Raw genomic sequence first — 25,011 nt, 5'->3', positions numbered from 1 at the left:
TAACCATGTCAGTAGGTCTTGCCATTTTTGCTAGGTCTGCTAATTTGTCTAGCCATAAAGAAGTGTTGTTGTTGTTGTTAGGTGTGTAGTCATGGACAATGATCCTCCAGGCCTTCCTGTCCTCTACCATTCCCCGGAGTCCATTTAAGTTTGCACCGACTGCTTCAGTGACTCCATCCAGCCACCTCATTCTCTGTCGTCCCCTTCTTCTTTTGCCCTCAATAAAAATAGCAGAGTTATTGTATAAATCAGGGGTAGTCAAACTGTGGCCCTCCAGATGTCCATGGACTACAATTTCCATGAGCCCCTGCCAGCAAATTGTAGTCCATGGACATCTGGAGGGCCCCAGTTTGAGTACCCCTGGTTTATACAATAACTCTGCTATTTTTGTTACATTAACTTCTCTATTAGTTTTTATCAACAGGAAGTTCATGGTCATTACATACAGGAAGGCAATGGCAAACCACCTCTGTTTGTCTCTTGCCTTGAAAACCTTATGGGGTCACCATGACCTGGTTGAGACCTGATGGCACTTTCCCCCCTGAACTCAATATGGACCCACAGGACTAATTGTTCAGTCCACAGATATAACCTCCCTGCAAGAAGAATCCAGTCTGAAACAGGTCCTTGGGTCAATTGATCACTAGACATGAGGAATGGATGGCATTTTCTTAACAGACATGATGCTGCCTTATCCTGAGCCAGTTTGGTGTAATGGTTGGGAATGAGGACTTCTAATCTGGCATGCCAGATTCAATTCTGCACTCCCCCACATGCAGCCCCCTGGGTGACCTTGGGCTTGCCAGGCTGCCGATAACACTGTTCTGACCGAGCAGGAATATCAGGGCTCTCTCAGCCTCACCCACCTCACAGGGTGTCTGTTGTGGGGAGAGGAAAGGGAAGGTGACTGTAAGCCACTTTGAGCTTCCTTTGGGTAGAGAAAAGCGGCATATAAGAACCAACTCTTCTTCTTCCGAGCCCGACCACTGGCTTTATCTGACTGGAAGCTGCTCTCGGGGATGTTAAAAAGAGGCCTTTCACATCATCTTCAGCCAGCCCTTAACTGGAGATGCCAAGGATTGAACCAGGAACCTTCTGAATGTGAAGATGACACTCCGTGCAACAGTGGAAGGCCAAGGGGAGGGGGAGGAGGAGAGCAGGTTTTTCACACCCCACTTTTCACTACCTGAAGGAGTCACAAAGTCACTTACAAACACCTTTCCCTTCCCCACATCAAACACCCTGTGACGTCGGTGGGGCTGAGAGACCATTAAGATAATAGCTCTGAGAGAACCGTGACTGGACCCTGGTCAACCAGCTGGCTGCATGTGGAGGATTGGGGAATGAAAACCAGTTCTCCAGATTAGAGTCCACCGCTCTTAACCACGACACCAAGCTGGCTCTGTCGTGTCCTGGGAAGGAAGTCTTCAGTAAGCTCAGGAACTGGACTGGCTTTCCAGGTGACATTTGGGACCCTAAGCAGTAACTAGGAAACCCTGAAAGCTCATGCCAAATTTCGTGTTTTCATAAGCTCAAAGTGTTATGTTTTTATCTATTTTGGACCATGAATTAGAATCATATGGTAGATTGAGTTGTGAGTTGTGCGTGTCCTACATAGTGCAGGGGGGTGGACAAGATGACTCTGGAGGTCCCTTCCGACTCTATGACTCTATGATTCTATATTGTTAAGACGTAATGGCATGGAAAACCAGTTTGGTTGATTTATGCTGTATAATATTGTATGCTGTATTATGCTATGTAATATTGTATAATATTGTATTACTCTGTGTAATCCTTATCAATTGTTTGTGAAATTTGTGAAAAATTTGTGAAACCCGCCGGGGGGTGGGGGTGGAGTGTGTCCGGGGTGTCCGAGTTGGAATAGGGCCAATCTGGGTGCGGCCACCCTGAACGGCCCAGCCCGGCCCCTACAGCTCCTGCCCTCAATCACTGGCCACTTGCCCCTCAACTCATACATGCTGTGAACACAGGAGGACAGGGGGGGATGGCCGCCTCCTCCCCTCGCTCCCCAAACCCCAACCAATGCAGGATATGGCGGTCACCTCTCCCCTTGGGTGGGCTCTCAGGTATGGGTGCTTGGGAGCCCAACAGCTCTCTTGGGTTGTCGACCCTTGTTTCTTTCTTAGAAGATTTTGAGACCACCCTCCCGGCAACCCCCCCAGATCGCCAACGCTGCCCCATAAAGTGGCTGGAGAATAAACCCATCAAGTCTTTTGGTTAATTAAAAGTTTTATTCCTAATACTAATGAAATGCCAGTAATGAAAAGAAAGTATTGCCCCTCAAATAAAACTGTAAAAAAATAATAGTACAACATGTAACACGAAGCAGCAAGGAAGCAGCCTTCCCTAGGTTGAGGTGCCCACGCTCGGCACGCCTCTCAGGAGGGGTCTGGGTGCACACGTCCCCGGTGCTTCCGGATCCAGCTGCTCACCCGACTGCCCAGAGGCCTACGTCTCCTTCCTCCTTCTGGTGCCGGGCTACGCTCCGGCCGCGGCGCAGGATGATGACGCCTGAAGGCATTCCGGACCCACCGGAGCAGGTTTTGGAGACTGTGGTGGGATGTGGGTAGAGCCGCTGGGGTCTCCACGTGCTCTTCTGCTGTGGCCACTTTCAGACCCTGCAGGAATGAGAGATGCCACAGGCTGACCTCGGCTTCACGGCCCTGACTGTGGCTCTGTGGCTGTGGCTCCAGGGAGGGACATGGGCTCTCGCTCCAGGTGGCTTTGAGTCCCAGGTGGGCTGCGCAGGAGGGCCTGGCCTGTGGAGTGTGGAGTGGCCAATCTCCCCCTCTAGAACAGGGAGGGAGGGAGGGGGGGAGATGGTTTCAGGGCTGCACTCCAGCCAGCCTCCTGACCCATTGGACCCGTTCAGAGGGGTGGTTTTTTGCTAGAGGCTAAACTGGCCATGCTTTCTGGGTACTTCCTGCGAAAAGGCTGGGTCAACAGAAGAGCTGGCCCACTGAATTGGTGGAAGAGTGCCATGTAGGACACTTGCATGCAGGAGCAGTCTATCTCTGAGGGCCTGGAGTTGGGCACAAGCAGCCCAAGAGGGCCTGCATTTCCCCCTGGGAGATCTGTCAGGCTACATTCCGAATGCTGGGAAGGGCCACGGTGATGTCAGTGGCCATACGGCCACCCCTGTCTTTTGAGTCCCACGGTCCTCTTCCTCAAGCTGTCTAGACCAGGGGTAGTCAAGCTGCGGCCCTCCAGATGTCCATGGACTACAATTCCCAGGAGCCCCTGCCAGCATTCGCTGGCAGGGGCTCATGGGAATTGTAGTCCATGGACATCTGGAGGGCCGCAGCTTGACTACCCCTGGTCTAGAACTTGCCTCTTGGCTGTGATGGGGTTAGCAGCACGTACCTCATTGTTTCTTGCCAAAGCCTCCTTGGGGCTGGGCGGCAGGGACTCCTCCTGAAGGGGGTGAGGGTTCTTATGGGTCCCTTCCTCACCGCGGTTGGCCTCCTGGCCTCCGTCCCCCTTGCAGGCTCCATCCAGTCGTGTGTCCGCCACCTGATCTCCGGCATCTGTCCTTTCAGGGGGCTTAGGAGAGTCCTCAGCATCACACAGGGTGCTGAACGTGTGATAGCAGGGGTAATGCCCGGTGGGGGACCCAGTGTCCTGGCGGAGGTCTGTGCTGTCAAGAAGGTAGCAACTCTCTTGCTCCAACTCTTCCGGAGAGCCTGGCCTTGGAATACGGAGGCTGTCTGTCACCTGCCCAACACTCTCAGGTCTGTAAATGGAGGCAACCTGGAAGGGAAACATGACTGAGAAACTAACAAATGCTTTGGACGATGCCGTTGAAGAGAAGAAGAAGAGTTGGTTCTTATATGCCGCTTTTCTCTACCCGAAGGAGGCTCAAAGCTGATTACGTTTGCCTTCCTCTTTCCTCTCCTCCCTGTGAGGTGGGTGAGGCTGAGAGAGTCCTGATATTACGGCTCTTTCAGAACAGCTTTATCAGTGCTGTGTCTAGCCCAAGATCACCCAGCTGGCTGCACGTGGGGGAGTGCAGAATCGAACCTGGCATGCCAGATTAGAAGTCTGCACTCCTAACCACTGCACCAAGCTGGCTCTCCAGTTTGGAATCTCAGAGTCGTAGTCAGGGAAGAGTGGAAGCCCTGATCCATTTACTATTATCTCTGGTGGATAAGATCTCACGTGTCAGGAGCCAGGAGGGAAACGCTGAGCTAAATGGTCTCAGCAGATGTTCAATAGGAAGTAAAGCCCATTTCTCTGGCCTCCATCTCCATGCTGAAGGTCATGGGATCCCTCTAGAATTAAAGGCTCTAAGGCACGGTGAGAGGGCTGTCACTGCCTGCAGAGCTGCTGCCAGTCAGAGCTGGCAAGATTAAAGCTGGCAGACCAAGAGGCTGACTCTGCCTAAATCAGCTCCAGGTGTTTCTGGAAGTTCCCATCGCTCAGTGGTCAGGCACCATGATTTGCACACGCCAAGGAGATCCCGGGGGCAGTTGGGGAGTAGCTCCTGCCAGTCAGAGGAGAGGAGACAACCGGGATGGCCTGCTGGAGCCTCGTTTGGCAGCTTCCGAGGAAGGTGGGGGTCCCACTCATTCAGCCTATGGACTTGGCCCTCTCATGTATTTGGGTGGAACGGTTTCCCTTATGTGAGCTTTGAACTTGGCAAATTGTTCCTAACCACTTGGTGCATTTAACGAGAGAAATAAGGGTTGTCAAATGTCCAGGAGGGGCTTGTAATCTCATTGGCCTGCCTCCAGCCCGGACAGGATCTTGCCTGCCCACTGAATTCTTCTCTCATTCCCCATGGCCCCTGAACCAACCAGCTTTTCTGCCTCTCCTATGAAGACTCACCACTTTTACGATGACCTCCAGAGGTTGACCTTGTTTTGCCCTTGGATGAGGCCGGGTGTCCTCCAGGGAGCCCAGGACCGAAGCTTGGTTGATCTCCCCTTCTTCTTTGTCCTTTTGAATGTCCTGGGAAGGACATTCTTCTTCTTCTTGTTCATCAATCTGTAAGGCCCAGAGAAGGTTAAATTTAGGGCCCTCCTATGAATCATCACAGGTGGCTTTTCATGAAGAAACAGGGATGCATATTTCATTCATTTCTTATCTCGTTAATTTGCACCAGTGAAGCAATGTGGTGACTCTGGAAGCCATGCTCTGCATACGGAGTTTTAAATCTGGTGTCATTGGCATCCCACGTGCCAGGGTATAGCTGATGCTCAGGACCATGGGGAGGAGACCAGACTATGGAAACAGGCACCCTGATGCTGCACCTGGCAGCTTCATAGGGACTGGGGTGTCCTCCTGGCAGCTGTTTTGCTCCCTCATTCATTTTCTGGACATGGACCTCTCACTGATTTTTCTTGCATTCCTCCAACTCCTAACCCAGCCTGTGCTTCTGGTGATCTGCCCAGCTTCTGCCTTTCCTTTCAAGACTCACCTGGTTTGCTAGGCACCTCCTCTGTAGAGGATCACACTCCTCTGGGCTGTCATAACCCAAAGACATTTCTGCAGCATCTTCCTGCACCTCAGTGGACCTATCCTGATGTTCCTCTTCCTCCTCCGGTCTTTTCTTCTGCTGCACCTGCAAGGCCAAAGTGTCCAGGGAAGGTTGACATTACGACCCTTCTCAGAAATCCCATTTGCCTATTTAGCCACTGAGTCACACTGCTGACTCATGGTCCATGTATGGTCTACTAAGACTCCAAGATCCTTTTTACACATACTACTACCAAGACACATCTCCCCTATCCTAAATTGGTGTAGATGGTTTTTCCTACCGGAATGCAGAATTTTACATTTGTCCCTATTGAATTTCATTTTATTCCGGTTTGCCCACTTCTTAAGCCTCTTCCCCTAGTGGTTCCCAGGTGTCCCAATCTGGTAGGAACAACAATAGAAAAGCAAGGGAAAAGGTCCCTTTAAGGGATGGATGAAGACCTGATGCACAGGGCTGGTGGCCCCTCTCCACCCCTCCCCTCCCTTGTGCCTCTCCAGCACCTGGTGTTTTCTTGGGAGATGGCCTCTGAACCGTCAATGAAAATTCAGGATAGTAGAGGAAAGGCACTCAGAGAGAAGTCCTATTGTGAAAAAAAGTCTGGGGTTGAAGAAAGGTCCATTTGGACCTTGGTCAGACTACTGATTACACGTAATGGGCACCAAACTGTTAAATCTTACCATACAATTTATTTTTTTGTGCCATTCCTAATATGACCTACAGTAGAACAGCAGATCAGTAGAACATGACTGCTCTCCAATGTTGTAATTCAGGGGTAGTCAACCTGTGGTCCTCCAGATGTTCATGGACTACAATTCCCATGAGCCCCTGCCAGCGTTTGCTGGCAGGGGCTCATGGGAATTGTAGTTCATGAACATCTGGAGGACCACAGGTTGACTACTCCTGTTGCAATTGACGTATAAGACAAGCTCTAATGATGTGAGCATATTTTACCCCACCATTCGGGATCTGGTCCCTTTGGCCAGCCAGATCTCCCTCGCCTTTCCCCTCACCTAGTGGCATTTCTGTTTATGCAGCCCCCACACCCTCTAAACAGAAAGTCACCGTCTCTCTTACCATTTCCTCCGCCATTAGTCTGGCAGCTTCTCTAGAGTATTTACCAGCTTGAAATACCAATTTCCCTAGAAGGGCGATGTGAGTACACAAGTCGGTTGTCCGTTGAGTCTGGACCCAACTGACCAGGCAAGGGAGGTTCCGAGCTGACCTCATCAAAGGTTCTGGATTTTCCCACGGGGGAAGATTCTATCCCAACTGGGCCTGCTTTGGTCCCCCACAGAGCTTGAAGAAAACAGATGCCAATGCCAAATGCTTGAAGGAAAGCAAACCCTTATGAAAAACCATTTCATGTTTTTGGAAACCCATAAAATCAGCATTATTCAATAGAGCCAGTGGCTGACTGTATGCTATGTACCACCCACCCACACACACACACACACACACAGACACACATCCAGCAGGGCATTATGCCAGAAAGCCCATCCACCCAAAGAGCCATTTTCTGGAGATCAGTTGTCGTTTGGGGACATCTCCAGATTAAGGATGCCTTTCTCCAGTTGGGGCCTGAGGATCTCGGAATTACAGAGATCAGGAGCTCAAAACAGCTGCTTTGGATGGTGGATTTGTATGCTCATGAGGTCTCTGTCCTCCCTCTCAAATCTCCAGGCCTGCGTGGGAAGAAGGGCGGAGTCCTCAGGGCAAAGGGAATCAGGAGGCCAACTGGGTCTGAGAAGGGCAAAGAAAGAGCGGCTCCAGAAGGAGCCTCCATAGATCTTCAGCCTCCAGGGCAGAGGTAGTCAACCTGTGGTCCTCCAGATGTCCATGGACTACAATTCCCATGAGCCCCTGTGTCTGCTGGCAGGGGCTCATGGGAATTGTAGTCCATGGACATCTGGAGGGCCACAGGTTGACTACCCCTGCTCCAGGGAACTGCAAGACTTGAGAGCCCCTAGCCCAGGAGAAGAGGCAGCTGGAGGCCCCTCACCTCCTGCTGTGATGTTCCTGGATACAAAAGGCAAAGAGAAGGATGATGGCAGAGTGAGAAAAGGCAGCAGGGGGCTTATAGGAGAGAAAGCAGAGGGGGCCAAAGAAGCTTATCCCTTGAATTAAACTTGGTGGGTCTTAAAGGGGCTCCTAAACTCAGACTTTGCTGGGAGTGAAAACAGTTTACAAAATATCTAGCAGGGAAAACGGCTGGCGAGAACTTTCCTCCCATTATGTTAAAGCTCGAGGAATCTCAAGGCTTGTGGGGCCAGGGTGGTATTGCGGGTTACGGTATCGGGTGGTATAAGGAAGACCCAGTATGGAATCATGGCTTGTACCACGGAGACTCCCTGAGTGACCTTGAGCCAGTCACACTTTCTCAACCTAGCCGACCTCGCAGGGCTCTTTAAAAATTTCCAAAGATGCAGAACCCACCACCTCCCGAGGAAGCCTGTTCCACTGAGAAACCGCTCTAGCTGTCAGGAACTTCTTCCTGATGTTCAGATGGAATTTCTTTTGAATTAATTTCATCCCCTCCGGGGCAAAAGAGAATAATTCTGCTCCATCCTCTACATGGCAGCCTTTTAAATACTTGGGGCCATTTCGCACGGGGATCTTTGTTGCAAATTGTTTGCGGAATGAAAAATCGCCATTTAAAATAGTGGAATTCGTCGTTTTGCACACCTGGCTTTGTAGTGGAATCAGTTGCGTTTTTTAGCGTTTCCCACAGGCTTCCGGTCTCGGCAGAAATCGCTAGAAAGGAAGCGCTATTGCCAAGCTCGTCCCGCCCCTGGCCGTCAAGCAGCCAATGGGCAGCCGTTAGCATGCTCCCAAACAGCCGCTTTCCCTTTAAGAAAGGTTTTTTTTTAAAAAAACAGACCCATAGCAACGAATCTGTGTAGATTCGTTGCTACGGAGAGACCCATCCAGCTGCCTAATGTGAGCTGTCGTTTGATTGTATGATCGTTTGCACGCTGCCTCGAGTGATAAAAAAAAATTCCCCCCCCCCCTTCTCACGGGCTCGATTTTCGGCTGAATTTATGTGTAAAAAATAAAGGGACTTTATTTCAGCAAACGGGCTTTTAAGTGGTTTGTGCTTAGTGACTAAAGGTGAAGGACTGAAGCCAGGGAAGCCTCTAAACAGAAAGAGGCTCGCCGGTGCGTTTATCCCCGCTCGCTCCGAGAAAAAAAAATGGCGATCGCTTCGCCGGAAGTTTGGAGGAGAGAGCCAGGGGGAGGGACTTTGAAGAACCAGCAACAATGGTAACGCACAGGTCTTTAGCGCTAGTGTTGCAGATTGGTTGCAGGAGTGTATCGCTATCCGGAGGGTGAATCCACTTTTCTGGATTCCCCTGAAAGCGCTAAAACGAAGCGCTTATTGCTGATCGGTTTCAGGAGTGTTGCAGATTGTCTACGACGTCGTGGGTAATGCCAAATTAGTAGCGTTTTCAATTAGCAACCATTGTGCTATTTTTAAGCCGTGGGAAATGGCCCTTGAAGATGGTTATCAGATCCCCTCTCAGTCATCTCCAGGCTAAACAGACCAAGCTCTTCCAACCTTTCTTCAGGCTAAACAGACCAAGCTCTTCCAACCTTGGTCTCCAAACCACTCACCATCTTTGTTGCTCTCCTCTGGACATGCTCCAGTTTGTCTACATCCCTCTTCAATTGGGGTGCCCCAAAACTGAACACAGTACTCCATATGAGGCTGAACCAGAGCAGAGTACAGCGGTACCATCACCTCCCGTGAACTGGACACGATACTCCGTTTGATACAGCCCCAAATCCTATTTGCCTTTTTAGCCATTGAGTCACACTGCTGACTCATGTTCAGCGTATAAGACTCCTAGATCCTTTTTGCACATGCTACTGCCAAGACAAGTCTTCCCCATCCTATAATGGTGTATTTGGACTGGAAGTAAAACCATTTTTACCATTTGCCTGAATACCAGAGTGATCTTGCAATAGCATGGCATGGTGACATCACTTCCAGTACATGCCAAAAATAACATCACCCCATAGCCTTGGCCCCTCCCCACTCCTGGCAAGTGCCCCCCCATCCCCCGCTTGTTGCCAGGAGTGACCTGCCAACACTAGCTTGAAGCTGTTTCCTCTTTCATGTGTGTATTTTTGAGAATTGGGTTTTCAGTGGATTCTATAAGCCTTTTTCTTTCTATTATGCTTTTATCCATCTTAGTGGCCCTGAGCAGAAAAATGATACTCAAATGTTGTAAATAAACGAACAGCTGCCAAGAGACTGGTTTTAAATCTCCCTTAATTTATCTGTTAATAAATTCCAGACCAAAGAACTTCCGGGATCCTGGTAAAACGTATATTCCTGCATGACATTACACTGATTTAACATCTTCCTTTTGAATTACTTTCTTTTTAGAGAAATAATGATTTCATTTGACATACGTACATAGATATATAAAGCTATCTATTGCTGATGATCAGAAATAAATTGTGATTTGAAAACATTTCCTGGCTGGTTTTGGCTTAGATAAATGCAGAAAGAGAGAAAGTAGAATCTTTTCTTTTTTTTTTGGCAGGGGGGGGGGAGCTGGTTCAGTGGGAGAATTGCTGCATTTCTATTCCACAGATGAGTATGGATTTATTGGTTTGTTAAAAGAGTTGATTCACTCTGTTAAATAATTTGTGAAATTAATAGCTTTGGAGCGAACTTTTTACACACCTGCAATAATTGTTAAAATATTATTCCAGCAATTCTAGCAGCAATTTTGATGGCTTTTGATAACTAGATCCTCCACTCTTATCAATAAACTCTAGGAAACTAAGGTCACAGTTCCCATGAAGAAAATGGCTGCTCTGGAGGGTGCACTCTGTGGCATTGTATCATGCTGAAGCCCCGCCCCACCCCGCCCCAAACCCTGCCTTATCTAGGCTCCACCCCCAAAGTCTCCAGGCCTTTCTCAAACCAGAGCTGGCAACCCATCTTTGGGAATTTTTAAACAGAGGCTGGATAGTCATCTGACGGAGAGGCTGATTCTGTGAAGGCTCAAGGGGGTGGCAGGTGACAGTGGCTGAGCGATAGGGTTGTGAGTGTCCTGCATAGTGCAGGGGGCTGGACTAGATGACCCAGGAGGTCCCTTCCAACTCTATGATTCGATGATTCTAACCCTATTTGACAATGAAGTGTCCTTTGCATATTCTCTGAAACTCTGTTGTTTTAAACATGCTTTCGTCATTGTTTTAATGTGTTTTAAAACAAATAATTAAGAGAAATAGCTAAAAGATATGTGTTAGCCCTTTTATTTTCTTTTTAAACATTCAAGTAGAGCTCCCTGAGGAAGCTCAAAGTGTAACCCTTAGGGGTTGTTAACATATTGGAATAAACTTGTCTTCCCACAGCACCATTGCTCTTTCTTCGTCTCAGCTCAAGTTGGAGCAGCCCTTCATTTCCTTCCATCTGGAAAAGACCCTTTTGCCCTGTTGGGAGAGCCAAAACAGCTTGCAGTCAGGCTGCTCAAAATCATAGCATCACAGAATAACAGAGTTGGAAGGGACCTCCTGGGTCATCTAGCCCAACCCCCTGCACTATGCAGGACACTCACATCCTAATTGCTCATCCACTGTGACCTGCCACCCCTTTGAGCCTTCACAGAATCAGCCTCTCTGTCATATGGCTATCCAGCCTCTGTTTAAAAATTTCCAAAAATGGAAATTTTGTAAATGCCACTTACAAAAATGTTTCTGAGGCTACCCATGTTGGTCCATATGATCTGGGCCTTCAGAGACCAGCAAAAGTTTTTAGGGTGTAAGCTTTTGAGAGTTAAAGCTCCCTCGGTCGGACATGAGCAGAAATGGAGATCTCTGAATCCTTGGATTCCAGGCACACCATTTCCACAGTAGAGCCAACTCCCCACCTCAGTGATCCTAAAGGCTCAATAATCACATAATTTCTTCTAGGAATAGACCCAAAGACCTTCCCTCCCGTTCCCTGTGTTTTCCTCAGGCTTCAACTTGCTCTTTTTGAGTTTGGAAATTCTGAATTTGGTTTATTTCCCCTACACCATGCCATCACTTTGGGTCATCAGGGTTCTGTGTGCTCATCCACCTTTTCCCACCTCTGCTGGACTCTATTCCCCTATAAACAATTCCTCAAAATTCCAAAAACATCAAAACGAACTCCTAGGTATTCTTTCGTTTTCGGTATCTTCGTCAGTGATGCAAGATACTCTTTAACCAGGGGTAGTCAAACTGCAGCCCTCCAGATGTCCATGGGCTACAATTCCCATGAGCCCCTGCCAGCATTTGCTGGCAGGAGCTCATGGGAATTGTAGCCCATAGACATCTGGAGGGCTGCACTTTGACTACCTGTCTTTAACCTTTAATAATCAGTCCTCTTTGAATGAATTCCTACCATATATCAGAAGGATGTGACCTTAATCCTATGGTAATATGTATGTAGTTCAATCTCCAAATGTTTCTATAGTGTCCACTGTACAGATGTCTACAAGTATTAGCATCATCAAGTGTAAATGCTTTTTAGTAGTGACACTATAGAAACTTTTGGAGATTGAACCACATACATATTACCATAGGATTAAGGTCACATCCTTCTGATATATGGTAGGAATTCATTCAAAGAGGACTAATTATTAAGTATCTTACATCACTGACGAAGATACCGAAAATGAAAGAATATCTAGGAGTTCGTTTTGATGTTTTTGGAATTTTGAGGAATTGTTTATAGTGGAATGAACTGTTATTTGCCATCGCCAGCTTGAAAATCATTTCATTTGCTTGTATTACGGCTGACGGGTCTTCACCTGTTGGACTCTATTCCACGACATGTCTGCCAGTATTTTTAAAAATGATTTTGCATTGTAACGCTATTTGTAACACTATTAATGCTGTTACTGAGTGTTAAGGGCAATTAAAATTACGTCGTGTTAACAAGCATGTGCAAAAGGTAAAAGGAAACTGTGTGATGCATCATGGGAGGCTGCATCTTTTTGGAGAAATTGCAGAAATCATATACCAGGAAACAAAGCCCTTCTGCGTAATAACTTGTGCAAAATTGCCGTTTTCATTGAAAAGCAACATGAAAGCTGCACTGTGGGAAACATGTCAGAAAGTTTTGTAATGAATGCTTGTTAAGGATGCAAAGGGACAATGGCTATTGTCATCAACTTGATTACAGCAAAGTGGGAAGGGCTTGGGGGCAGACAATTTTGTCTCTGTAGTGAGACAAAAGTCCTATATTCCTGTTCGCTAGCGGGTGTGTGTGTGAACAATGTAATGAACTTGTGAATTGACTGGAGTTCAGCTATCTTGTGCTATCATTTCCCTTTGAAATGTGTTTTTTTTTTTAGGATTGTCCCTCTGGGGCCAGCAACAGAATGACCTTGAAAATGAAAATGTTCTTAAAGAAATTTCAAAGGGGGATTATAGCACCAATCAAGCTGATTACAAAAGGGCAGTGCCCCTCTGCATCCCTTACAGCAGGGGTAGTCAAACTGCGGCCCTCCAGATGTCCATGGACTACAATTTCCAGGAGCCCCTGCCAGCATTCGCTGGCAGGGGCTCCTGGGAATTGTAGTCCATGGACATCTGGAGGGCCGCAGTTTGACTACCCCTGCCTTACAGGCATTCTTACAGCACCCCTCCCACCTTCTGATAAAAGGATTTCAATCTCTGCTTCTATTCTACCGTGTCTGACAAAGGGCACTTTGACCCTTGAAATGTACTGAAACTTTTTGTTCTCTACGGTGCTACCAGACTCAAATCTAACAAGAAAGATAGTTGACAGAGTGAACAGATAGTGGACATTGAAAAAAATGTCGTCAGATATCTGAATGCAAAATCTTGGATGGAGTGGTCTTTGGAGTCTAGAGTGGAGAACAGGAAGCCTGGAAATATGCATGAAACCAGCAGAAATGGTGCAAAACAAAAGCAGTCACCCATCCAACATTTGAAGACAACCCTAAACTACAAAGCACCCCCTCCCCTCCCAATCTATTATTTGCAGGAGAAAAGCCTGACATATTTTCATAGGGCCTATTTACTCTGGTGCTGGGGTGCCCAACATGGTACCCAGGGATATCATGGCATCTCCCAACATCTTACCTGTTGCCAACAAAGTGTTTTTACAAAGTAGGTGGAGTGAGCTGGACCCTTCTGCCCAGCAGGGCTTTTCACTGGCCACCGGAGATCTGATTAAAATAACATTGTTTTGGCAGCAGCTGTTGTGATAGACAGGTCTTAGAAAAGAAGACAGTGAGTGCAGAAACAACAACAGCAGTGAGGGGTTACAAATTTTCACTAGGCCGACAGAAGCAGGGCAAATTGCCAGACACAGCTGACTGAGAGTTATTATTCTGGCTGTGGGCTGGAGGGAAGACAGTTCAGTCTGAGACTGGTTTGAGAGAGTTTGACAGAACATTAGCTGAGAAACACATCTGAAGATAAACTCAAGTGAGAGAGCAGAGTTTTCAATTGATGGATAATCCACACAGTACCTAGTCAACTAGGGCAGTAATCTAGCAGAGGGAATTGGGGTAATAAGGTGGTGTTTATGTCAAAATTGTCAAATTGGTAGGACTGTCCTTCTAAGGGATGGGAGGACCTCACCTAGTTGTATGGGGAAATCAGGGGTGTATTTCCTAGGATTCCTCTCTCTGAACAAGCAGGGAAAGTGGGGAAAGTTATAGAACAGAATGCCATCTTTTATTGTAATAATGGGGTATTTATGGGATTTTATGTGATTTTACTTTGATTTTATATTTTATTGTGAACTGCCGTGAGACCTTTTGGCGAACAGTGGTATATAAATAAATAAATAAATAAATAAATAAATAAATAAATAAATAAATAAATAAGTAAGTAAGTAAGTAAGTAAGTAAGTAAGTAAGTAAGTAAGTAAGTAAGTTTGTGTGAGGTAGAGTTCTAGTAACGGACTAATGGTTCATTCAGGATGATAGAAGTTGGTGGCACGGGCTAAGAGTGCCCGCTTTCTGAGCACTGTGTGTGTGTCAGGGGAACTCCAGAAGATAAAGATAAAAGAAGAATAAACGTGTTTTATTTATTATTCATTTATTATTCAATTTATAGCCCTCCTTACTCCGAAGCTCAAGGCAGGTTACAAGTAGTCATACTACCAATATAAAACCCTCTCCCCTAAAATCAACGCCCTATAAAGCATCAAGAAAGTGAAAATTCTCTTCTCCCCTCTGTTAGGCCAAATAAATTTCACAAACAGCCTTCGGTAAGAAAGAAAGTTTGTTTGTGCCAACAGAAACAAAGCTTAGTTTCTTTGGTGAAAGCCAAGACCTTACTCCCTACTTGCTAGTATAAAGCAGTTCATCTAGGAAAATTCCATCTATTCTGTCGCTCCCAGGGCATTCCTGGGCCGGGCTCACGTTCTTTTCCCTATACACCCCAAACATACAATTTCCATACATGCATGTGCATTAAAATGAGCTCGAAGTCCACCTGGGGCCCATTCCGCACACATAGGATAATGCAATTTCAATGTGCTTTGGCAGCTGGATTTTCCTGTACAGAACAGGAAAATCTACTTCTAAAGTGCATTGAAAGTGCATTATCCTATGTGTGCAGAATAGGCCCAGGTGTGGTGATTCTACTATGCTAATAAGCCTAGCTCAGCGTCAACATCTATATCTCTCACCTTTAGTCCAAAAAAACTGGTTTTTACAACAGGGGTCTTATCTGTCAAGTGGGGTGCCAAGATTCCGAGATTCTATCTAACCTGTTGTTTCTCTAACCCATTTTACTATCAGGGTGAAATGCTTATAATACGAAACAAGAAATTCAGCTCTCACCCTTCACCTCTACAAACAACCACAAAGGGGTCTGCTTGATGACCTAGCGCAGGGGTAGTCAAACTGTGGCCCTCCACATATGCATGGACTACAATTCCCATGAGCCCCTGCCAGCATTCGCTTCTCAGTGTAAAAGAAACCTTAACATCTGGCAGAAAAGCCCAAGAACATCTGGAAAAGCCTGTAACTAGGAGCTGTGAACCAACTGATTTGTATATTGAATATTGATTCCTCATTCTTTTCTTTCCTCTCTTTGTAAATAAAACCTTTGTTGGTAAAAACACCTCAGTACTATTCTGACTAAGGGTTTTTCTTTTAAAGAAAAGAGGGCTGGAGAGAAAATTTACCTCAGTGTAGGGAGTGGGGTAGAGGTATTTGCCAGCATGGATTATTTCTTTCTCTCTTTTCCAGTGAATTGTCCCCTGTATTGGGCTTGCTCATTGTATGGACATTTGTGTAAGGAGGGGGACCACTTCCCATGGTGGCCATTTTGTGGCTGGTTCAGCCTCCCAGGGCAGCCATTTTGTGGTTGTGCCCCACACCCTGTTAGAATTTCTAAGGTGCCCACGGTCTCCAAAAAGTTGGGGACTTTCCAAAGCAGCCACTGGAAACACCCTTTGAATGAATGTTCAGTACTGCCTAAAAATGTGATTAACAAACATTCAGTATTGGTGCAGTTGCTGGTTCAATCCACATTTGCAGCCATGAGCAGAAAACCGACCGGGCGATATTAATCCTATTTTGTCTGGGATAAAAACACATGACTTTGGACAACTTGCCTTTGGTTCCTTTCTGTATATTTCAGGGGTGGCCACATTGTGGCTCTCCAGAGGTCCATGGACTACAATTCCCATGAGCCCCTGCTGGCTTGGCCCCTGGTATATCTCCTTTCATTCCAGATGTTGGTTTTCTCTCTCTCAGGACGAACATAGCTTTATGCGATGTTGTCTGGGGGTTCGAAGTTGAAGTAAATCCCACTATACCGGCTGGCAGAGTCCTGGAGCACATAGACGGGCGCATTGCCCTCCCTGAGGTTAATGTTGACGTAGACCTCGTTGGCATCATCGGCCGTCTGTTGGCCTTGGGAACGGAATGAAACTTGTCTACGCTTCCAAAGCCTAAAAGTAAATTCCATGATTGGAATACCGTAGTTAGTTAGATGGTGGAAGGTGGGAAGTACTCGGAACTGGGCTGGTGGGTAGAGAGCAAGCACTTAAAAACTCACCCGATCAGGCAGGTCCCGAGCAAAAAGAGGCCGGCTGTGATCAAAGGCCCTCCGATAGCAAAGATCAGGATGTGAGGGTGAGCTCCTGCAATGTTAGAAATGAGACCCGAAAAAAACTGAGGCTCATCATATCTGTCCAAAAGCAAAGGGGCCAGATATGAAGAAGCACCACAAGTCAGCAACAGGCAAGAAAACAGAAAACAGAAAACGCCTGATTTTGTTAACTTCATTAACATAAAACTCTCAACACTTTTTCTCTTCTTTGGAGTTTAGCCAGAAGAATGTTCAGATTTCATTTCATTTCCAATGACCCTTCCTCAGTGGCTAGTACTGTATTTACAATTTATATAAGCCAAAATCTCAGTCTCAGTTAACTTCTTGATTTATAATCTGGCGAGCCGGGTTTGGTTCCCCGCTCCCCCACATGCAGCCAGCTGGACTGAGAAAGCTGTTCTGACCGAGCAGGAATATCAGGGCTCTTTCAGTCTCACCTCCCTCTCAGGGTGTCTGTTGTGGGGAGAGGAAAGGGGAGGAGATTGTATAAGAACCAACTTCCGTTTAAAGTGACTTCATGGTTTTTTCACACATCTGTTAGATAAGGAAAAACCTTCTTCCTCTCCTTGAGGTCCCAGCCTTGTCTACAAGGATGTTTCTCATCCTACAGGGAACATCAGAGATATGAATTTAATCTTTTAAACAGTCTGGTACATCAACCGTCTTTACTTATTTAATCTCTGCTGCTGCTTGGGCCCTTCTGCATGCCAGTCCACAGCTTCCTCCCTGCCAAACCAGATGGCCTCTCTTTAAGTAAGAACCTCTTGGGAACCTGGCTGGCTGCCCTATGAATACCTGGACCGTCGGAAGATGAGTGCAGGTGGGTCCTGCCAGAAGCTCTCTCAGCCTCCCCTCCCTCACAGGGTGTCTGTTGTGGGGAGAGGAAAGGAAGGTGATTGTAAGCTGCTCTGAGACTCCTTTGGGCAGTGAAAAGTGGGTTATAAAAACCAACTCTTCTCTGAATCAGGGTTTGTTTTTAAATAGTGGTTGGCATGCCAAATTATCCAGGCACAGATCTGGGAGAGAGAGACTTACTGGAAGGAAGTACGAATTGGAGGGTGTGAGTTCCGAAAGGATTGGTCGCAAAACAGACAATGCTGTGGTCCCCGTTCTGGTACCCAGTCCAGGTGAGAGTGCTGGTGAGCTTGTCCCCCTGGGCCTGGAAACTGACCCACAAAGACTCTCCAGGGATGCTTCTGTTGACGGTCTCCCCATCCACTTGCCACTGCATCTGGGGTGGAGGCCAGGAGCTCAGGGAACAAGAACATAACAGGTCGTTGTCCAATTGCCGACAAGGGGGACTTCCCTGGGGGCTGCTGAGCCTGGGGCTGTCTAGGAAAGTGCAAAAAACACCAAAATCAGATGCAACAATAGCACTGCCACCCTCCAGGTGGGTGCAGCAAACAAATAATGAGGTGCACAGTAAATGGGAAACTCCAGAAAGAAAGGGGCTGTGCATAAATGGCTCTTAATCCTCAGTAAATAATGCCTCCCAAAGTGCAAAATGTAATTATAAAGCATCATATCCAGGCCTATTACTTAGGTTGTCTTAATTATAAAGCATCATTAAGACAACCTAAGTAATAGGCCTGGAGGAGCATTGTCCATGGGGTCGCGATGGGTCGAACCCGACTTTGCAACTAATAACAACAACAAATAGACATACAATATTGTCAATCTGTGAACAATCATGCAACAAGTGTAATACAAAACATAGTTCAGGCAAAAGTCCAACAGGTTAGTTCCAACTGAAGTCCAAATGAGGATCCGGAAATCCCCTGTTTCGCAGAGTGGCTTCTACTGTAAACCCAGCAGGAGTAATGTAATGTTATCGGGTTCCTTAAGGGAATAATAACAAATTGACTCAGAAGAATTCTCCAGACAATTAACTAATTTGATTACATCAAACAGTATTCTTTCAGACTGCACAAAATCTGCTCAATGATCTAGGGGAGAAAGAAGTTACTATCCCACAGGAGTACTATTAGCCTGAACTATTTGTTGTAAAGAGCCTCTTGTGGCGCAGAGTGGTAAGGCAGCAGACATGCAGTCTGAAAGCTCTGCCCATGAGGCTGGGAGTTCGATCCCAGCAGCCGGCTCAAGGTTGACTCAGCCTTCCATCCTTCCGAGGTCGGTAAAATGAGTACCCAGCTTGCTGGGGGGTAAACGGTCATGACTGGGGAAGGCACTGGCAAACCACCCCGTATTGAGTCTGCCATGAACACGCTGGAGGGCGTCACCCCAAGGGTCAGTCATGACTCGGTGCTTGCACAGGAGATACCTTTAGCTATTTGTTGTAATATTATGCACAAATGTATAATATTGTATGGTTGTAACATGTCCTCTTAATCATGCTTTATAAATCATTATTTTGCATTTCTGGCAGCATTATTTACTGAAGTTTAAGAGCCATGATTACTCAATTTCCAGGTGGGTCCCAGAGATCTCCCAGATTTACCACAGAACTCGAGACGACAGAGACCAGTTTTTTTAGTGAAAAATAGCTGCTTTGGACAGGGAGCTATCTGGCATCAAACGCCACCCACCCCAAATTCCACGCCCCGCCAAAAATCTCCAGGATTTTCTCAACTGGCATTGGAGATCATACACAGAAATATGTAATATATCATTTATGTAATATGTAATGTATCATTTTTACTGCATGAGAGGGCAACTTGTAAGTAAAAACAGGAAAAGGGGCATTTTGCCAACCTTTATTTGTGTTTTTTAATGTATGAGGTTTTTGTTGTTGTGGACTTCGTTTGAAAGATTTCTTTCTCATTGCAACGCAAGTTCGATCTTTGATGCATTTCCCATGATCATGTGGGAAATACCATCACCTCAACCAGTTTTCTCACACAAACACACCTCCAATCTGAGAAATGTTAACTGGGGGTATCAGGAAAATTGTAGTTTTAAAATATTTTTAACTGCATGTTTTAAATATTGTTACCTGCCCTGAGCAATGTGGAATGTCAGGATATAAATGAAGAAGAAGAAGAAGAAGAAGAAGAAGAAGAAGAAGAAGAAGAAGAAGAAGAAGGAGTTGGTTCTTATATGCCGCTTGTCTATACCCAAAGGAGTCTCAAAGCAGCTTCCCTTTCCTCTCCCCACAACAGACCCCCTGTGAGGGAGGCGAGGCTGAGAGAGCCCTGATATTACTGAAGAAGAGAATTGGTTCATATATGGCGTTTTTTCTCTACCCGAAGGAGCTTACAGTCGCCTTCCCTTTCTTCTCCCCACAACAGACCCCCTGTGAGGTAGGCGAGGCTGAGAGAGCCCTGATATTACTGAAGAAGAGAATTGGTTCTTATATGGCGCTTTTCTCTACCCAAAGGAGTCTCAAAGCAGCTTACAGCATCCCGGCCTCAACCATAGACATGGTGGAAGAGCTCTGTCTTGCAGTTCCTGCTGTTGTCCTTCCTCGCACCAAATCCTGCCCTTCACAGACTCCACCCCCCAAAAAATCTCCAGGTATTCTCCCATCCAGAGCTGTTAATCCTACACTGTGGCCCTGTTTCATCTTATTTGAGGAGTGGCCGAATCTACCTGGATTCAGGCATGAATCAGCTGAATCCGGTACCAATCACCGTTTCCCCAATAAGTTTCAATGGCCAAATCAACCTGCCTTGAATCACCAAATCATGATTCAGCATGATTCGGCAATTCGAGCAAGGGAATGTTTAAACTTTAAAGGGAATGAGAAATGGGGGGGGGGGGGGAGGAGTGGCCTGCTTCCATGGCAGATGTGGAATCTGTTTTTCACCAAAGTGCTGCTAGAGTTGACAACTCGGGTTGGGAAATTCCTAGAGATTTTGGGGAGGAGCCTGGGGAGGGCAGGGACCTCAGTCAGGTGCAATGCCACAGAATCCACCCTCCAAAGCAGCCATCTTCTCCAGGGGAACCCATCTCTGCAGTCTGGAGATGAGTTGTAAATCCAAGAAAGCTGCTGCTGAGTCACCCTCATTAGGTCTTCAGAAGGCCGTATGGTCCAAAGCAGGGTAGTCGAACTGCGGCCCTCCAGATGTCCATGGACTACAATTCCCAGGAGCCCCTGCCAGCAAATGCTGGCAGGGGCTCCTGGGAATTGTAGTCCATGGGCATCTGGAGGGCCGCAGTTTGACTACCCCTGGTCCAAAGCAAGAAAACAATCCCACTGAGTCAGGAAGCCCCGTCCTCCAACCTTTATACAGGCAGAGGCTACAGATGCTGCAATGGGGTGATGAAATCCTCACCTGCTCGATTTCTGCCTGTTATCAGGGGCAAATGGGAAGAGTGGCAAGCCAAAGATGAACACACACACGCATCTAAAAGCGCACAGTTCTTACATTGCACACATAACTGCAGGCTCTTCTTGGCTGAGCCGTAGGGCATCTCTGCACGGCAGTGGTACTCCCCAGCGTCCTTGGGCCTGACCTTCGACAGCAAGAGGTGGTGCTCCTTGCTCTGTTTGCTCCCACCGAGAGTCTTGTTCTCCTTCATCCAGCTCATGGTGGGGACAGGTTTGCTCTTTGCTATGCATTGCAAGCTGACACTTTTGCCTTCCCGGGCCACTGCTACCTCCAGAGTCCCGTTTGCTTCCTGTGAGCACCAAGCTGCAAGGAAAACAGATCCACATGAGACAGGATCACCTGGGAGGGGTGCCTGTTGCTAAGGAAACCTCACTTAATAGCCTAATAGCGCACTCTCGCTGAGTTTGTGGGTTTATGTCAGGGGTAGTCAAACTGCGGCCCTCCAGATGTCCATGGACTACAATTCCCATGAGCCCCTGCCAGCACACGCTGGCAGGGGCTCATGGGAATTGTAGTCCATGGACATCTGGAGGGCCGCAGTTTGACTACCCCTAGTTTATGTTGTCAGGGTCGATGTGGAGTTATGGCAGGCTAAAGCTCCAGGCACGGTAGGCTTCTACGGAAAATGACAGACATCGATCGATCTCTGCTCTTGAATCAGCGGTTTCTCCCAAGGAAACTCTGCTTCTTCCTCATGGGACGCTTGGATCTCAGTGGGTTTGAGGGTGTGGAGGTATATTCACTTTCAGGTGAGAGCGAAACCTAAACCTCTGGCTACCTCTGGTTCTTCTCATCAGAGCCAGGGTGGTGTTGTGCTCAACATGTCAGACTAGGATGGGGTGGCCAAACTCTACAGGACTACAATTAGGGGCTGGGGCTCTGATAGCAATGATGGGATTATCCAAAGGCGGTACTTGACGGGGAAATGGGAAGTTTCTGGAAGGTTCTGAAAATGGTTGATACCTAATATCTGATAGATGAGAGTAGTCCATCTCTGGAAGGCTGGCTTAACGTTAGGGACAGGAAGGATTTTTTTTTTTCGGGGTGGTGGTGGTGGTAAATATAGCATTTCTTTAGGATAAGTCTTCCTTCTTCTTAGCACTGTGCAACCTCGGGGTGGCAAGCCTGCACTTTGTGCCTTGGTTCACTGCCCTGAGGCTGTGCAGCCTTGGGTCGGTGTATGAAGGTGCATGGGGTGGGGGTGGGTTAGCGCTATGCAAAACTGGGGCAGCAAGGAAGTGCGTGGTGCCAGGGCTGGCTCGCCTTCACAGCACAGCTTCCTTTGGCAACCATGAGCTCCATTTTCCCTTTGCCCATACCAAAGCAGAGCCAGATTTTTGTGGTGTCAACAAGGAGCGTTTTGAAAAGATCAGGCTATTCATCCCTGTAACATGGTGGCCATTAGAATTCTGTCATAGCCTTCGCTTTGGGGTGGGGAGGTGAATGGGGGGGGGATTTTAATATATTGAATTGCGTTCTGATGTTATTCTGGCCCTGTTAAAAAAAGCCATCAATGGTGGAGGCAGGTGGAGTTGAGGATGGAAGTGATGCACAGGAGGGAGAGTGGGAACAATGCCCCAACTGGGGCTGTCCCAGATTTTCCCCTTCCAGACACCCCTGCCCCGACTTACCCCTTGTTGTGTAATGGGGCAAAAAAGGGAACACGGGTTTATCCACATTCCCTTGCTGCAGGGCAACAGTTGGGATTGCCCTGGACCAGGCCTGAGTCCATTAGGAAGCAGGAATTAGCCCCACGTGCAAACAGGCAGTGAAGCCAGCCAACTCTCTTGTGCAGAAACGGTCTGATTGTATCAAAGAACAATAAGAAAGGAGGCAATATGTAAATAGGTCTATAAATAAATAACCTCAGGAACCTTGTTGGGAATGTGATATCTGACCACAACAAATTGAGAGACAGACAGACAGACATTCCCTCTCCCAGATCCCTTTTGATGCTTTGAAATGCACCAGGGGGCATCCGTTTCTAAGGATTTGATGGCTGTGATAAGCGAATGTCTTCAGAGCTTCACATCGCTTACCTGCATGTCTATGGCTTGTTACGTTTGCCAGTATTTTGACAACCTGAGGTAGCTCTGAAACACAGTAAAACAGCTGAGTGAAGTCAGGGGAGCAAATGTTTAATGCAACTATAGTGTCCCCCCTCCCCCCTCCCCCCTCCCCAGTTTGATTGGAACAGTAGTAAAGAGGGAAAGGAAACTTCACTCTTCCTCTGCAGACCATTTTTCTGGGGAAAGTAAATAGATGCAGGGGTGGTGGCTAAATCCTATCACACCTCAAAAGTCTGGGAATTAGGGAGGGTGTGTGAGTGCATGGGAGGGGGGAGATAAGAAGGAATCTTTGTAGGGGTATAAATTTCCCCTCTACCAGGGGTTCACAACATGGTGCCCCAAAGTCCCTTTCCTGCGCTCATTCTGCACATATCAGATAATACACTTTCAATGTGCTTTCGCAGCTGGATTGTCCTGGGCGGAACAGGAAAATCTCCTTCTAAATGGCATTGAAAGTGCATTATCTAGTGTGTGCAGAATGGGCCCTGCTGGTGCCTGCCTTTAGAAAACAGATGTGCAGCCAGGTGGCGCTTTTCCCAGGAGGGCTTTTGGTTGAGAGCCATCGTGGTGTAGTGGTTAGGAGTGCGGGCTTCTAATCTGGCATGCTGGGTTCGATTCTGCACTCCCCCACATGCATCCAGCTGGGTGACCTAGGTCTTGCCACAGCACTGATAGAACTGTTCTGACTGAGCAGTGATATCAGGGCTCTCTCAGCCTCACCCACCCCACAGGGTGTCTGTTGTGGGGAGAGGAATGGGAAGGTGACTGTAAGCCGCTTTGAGACTCCTTCTGGTAGAGAAAAGGGGCATATAAGAACCAACTTCTTCTTCTTCTTCTTCTTCTTCTTCTTTTGAGATGTGAATGGGCTTTGAGGACTCCTGAAAATGTGGCTTTGGCAGCCACTGGTACCCCGGAACAAAGATGTGCATGAGTGGAACTAAAACTGTGACGGCCATTTTGCAGCTGCTCCCACCATGCAATGTCAGAGGATTTAATTGGTATTCAGCAGCTCTCTATCCACACATTCCCTCCCTCCTTCCCTAGCGATGCCACTATCTCAGAGAAGAAGCGTGAGCATCCTGGCTTCGGGTGGTGATAGCATCCATTGTCCTAGGAGAAGAAACTGCATCTCTGGGGAAGGGATTCCACTTTGCATGCAGGACTGTGTGTTCATTCCCCACCGTCTCCACTTAAAGGAGCTAGCGGCTCTCAGGAGGGGCCTTTCTCTGCCAGAGACCTTGGAAAGCGAGTGTGAGTCACAGTAGCCAATAATGAGCTATATGTTCCAGACCACAGGTACTATATTAAGGAGGGACAAATTAATGTTCCATCTTTTGTTCCTGTTTATATTGGTTTCTATTTTGGGCAACAGTTTCTCTGCTTTTTTTTTTCCTGTTTGGTTTTGTCAATTTTGAGAGCACAATGTACAGTTTTTGCTATGAAAACGACACAGTCTTTTATGCTTTGTGCCATTTTCATGCATAATGGAAGCATGATGCTGACTGACTGAGAAATAAATACCATTGAAAAATGTGCATAAATGGGGCAGGGATACATTAGCATGAAAAAAGACTGAAATTGAAGAACTGCAAGTTCTGGTTGCACGCTGGAGATCTGAAATGGAGAAAGAGGTGGGTTTTGATACGGCCACGATGGGAAATGTCATAATAATCCCCTGAGTATAAAGCTGTTTTCACACAGGTGGAAGCCAAAAGAGAAATCATGATGGGAGAAATCTATGCTCAATCTATACCGTGATGTCCGATAACAAACAGTGGAAGTACAACTCCCGCAAGCCTCTAGGATTACGAATTTGCTTCTGGGTCTCTCCCAGCAGAGAAGGAAAGGCCAATCTAACATCAAGAGAGGCAAAATACCTGGGTCCTATCTGCACTTACCGTTTAATTTTGATTCTTACTGAATTGAAGTGGTAGCTCTTTAATCGACATCCTGATGATTGAATGAAATGAAGTGCCTCCATTAAATCATTTTTAAACAAAGAAATGCCAGTGCAAAATGTCCCCATCACTTAAAAAAAAAAAAAGACCAGAAAGAGGGCAGCCAT

The 25,011-nt window shown here is 47.0% G+C and overlaps 1 protein-coding gene across 1 annotated transcript; it reads right to left on the bottom strand.

The window, feature by feature from the left end:
• Positions 1–2,280: 2,280 nt before the first annotated feature.
• LOC143838831 (uncharacterized) lies at positions 2,281–6,589 on the bottom strand. Its single transcript, XM_077340738.1, has 5 exons — positions 6,575–6,589; positions 5,441–5,584; positions 4,849–5,007; positions 3,385–3,771; positions 2,281–2,639 (listed from the first exon to the last, which is right to left on the bottom strand). The coding sequence occupies exons 1-5, from the start codon at positions 6,587–6,589 to the stop codon at positions 2,400–2,402; spliced, it is 945 nt and encodes a 314-aa protein (XP_077196853.1). The 3' UTR covers positions 2,281–2,399.
• Between the last annotated feature and the right edge of the window lie 18,422 nt (positions 6,590–25,011).

The sequence above is a fragment of the Paroedura picta genome, chromosome 5, assembly GCF_049243985.1.
Source record: "Paroedura picta isolate Pp20150507F chromosome 5, Ppicta_v3.0, whole genome shotgun sequence".
NCBI classification, from domain to species: Eukaryota; Metazoa; Chordata; class Lepidosauria; order Squamata; family Gekkonidae; genus Paroedura; species Paroedura picta.
This window is presented reverse-complemented; position numbering and strand designations above follow the sequence as displayed.

Coding starts and splice junctions, on each gene's coding strand:
- LOC143838831 (XM_077340738.1), bottom strand. Junction 5,008..5,440: donor GGAGGTGCCTAGCAAACCAG/GTGAGTCTTGAA, acceptor TGGGCCTTACAG/ATTGATGAACAAGAAGAAGA. Junction 2,640..3,384: donor CTTTGGCAAGAAACAATGAG/GTACGTGCTGCT, acceptor TCATTCCTGCAG/GGTCTGAAAGTGGCCACAGC.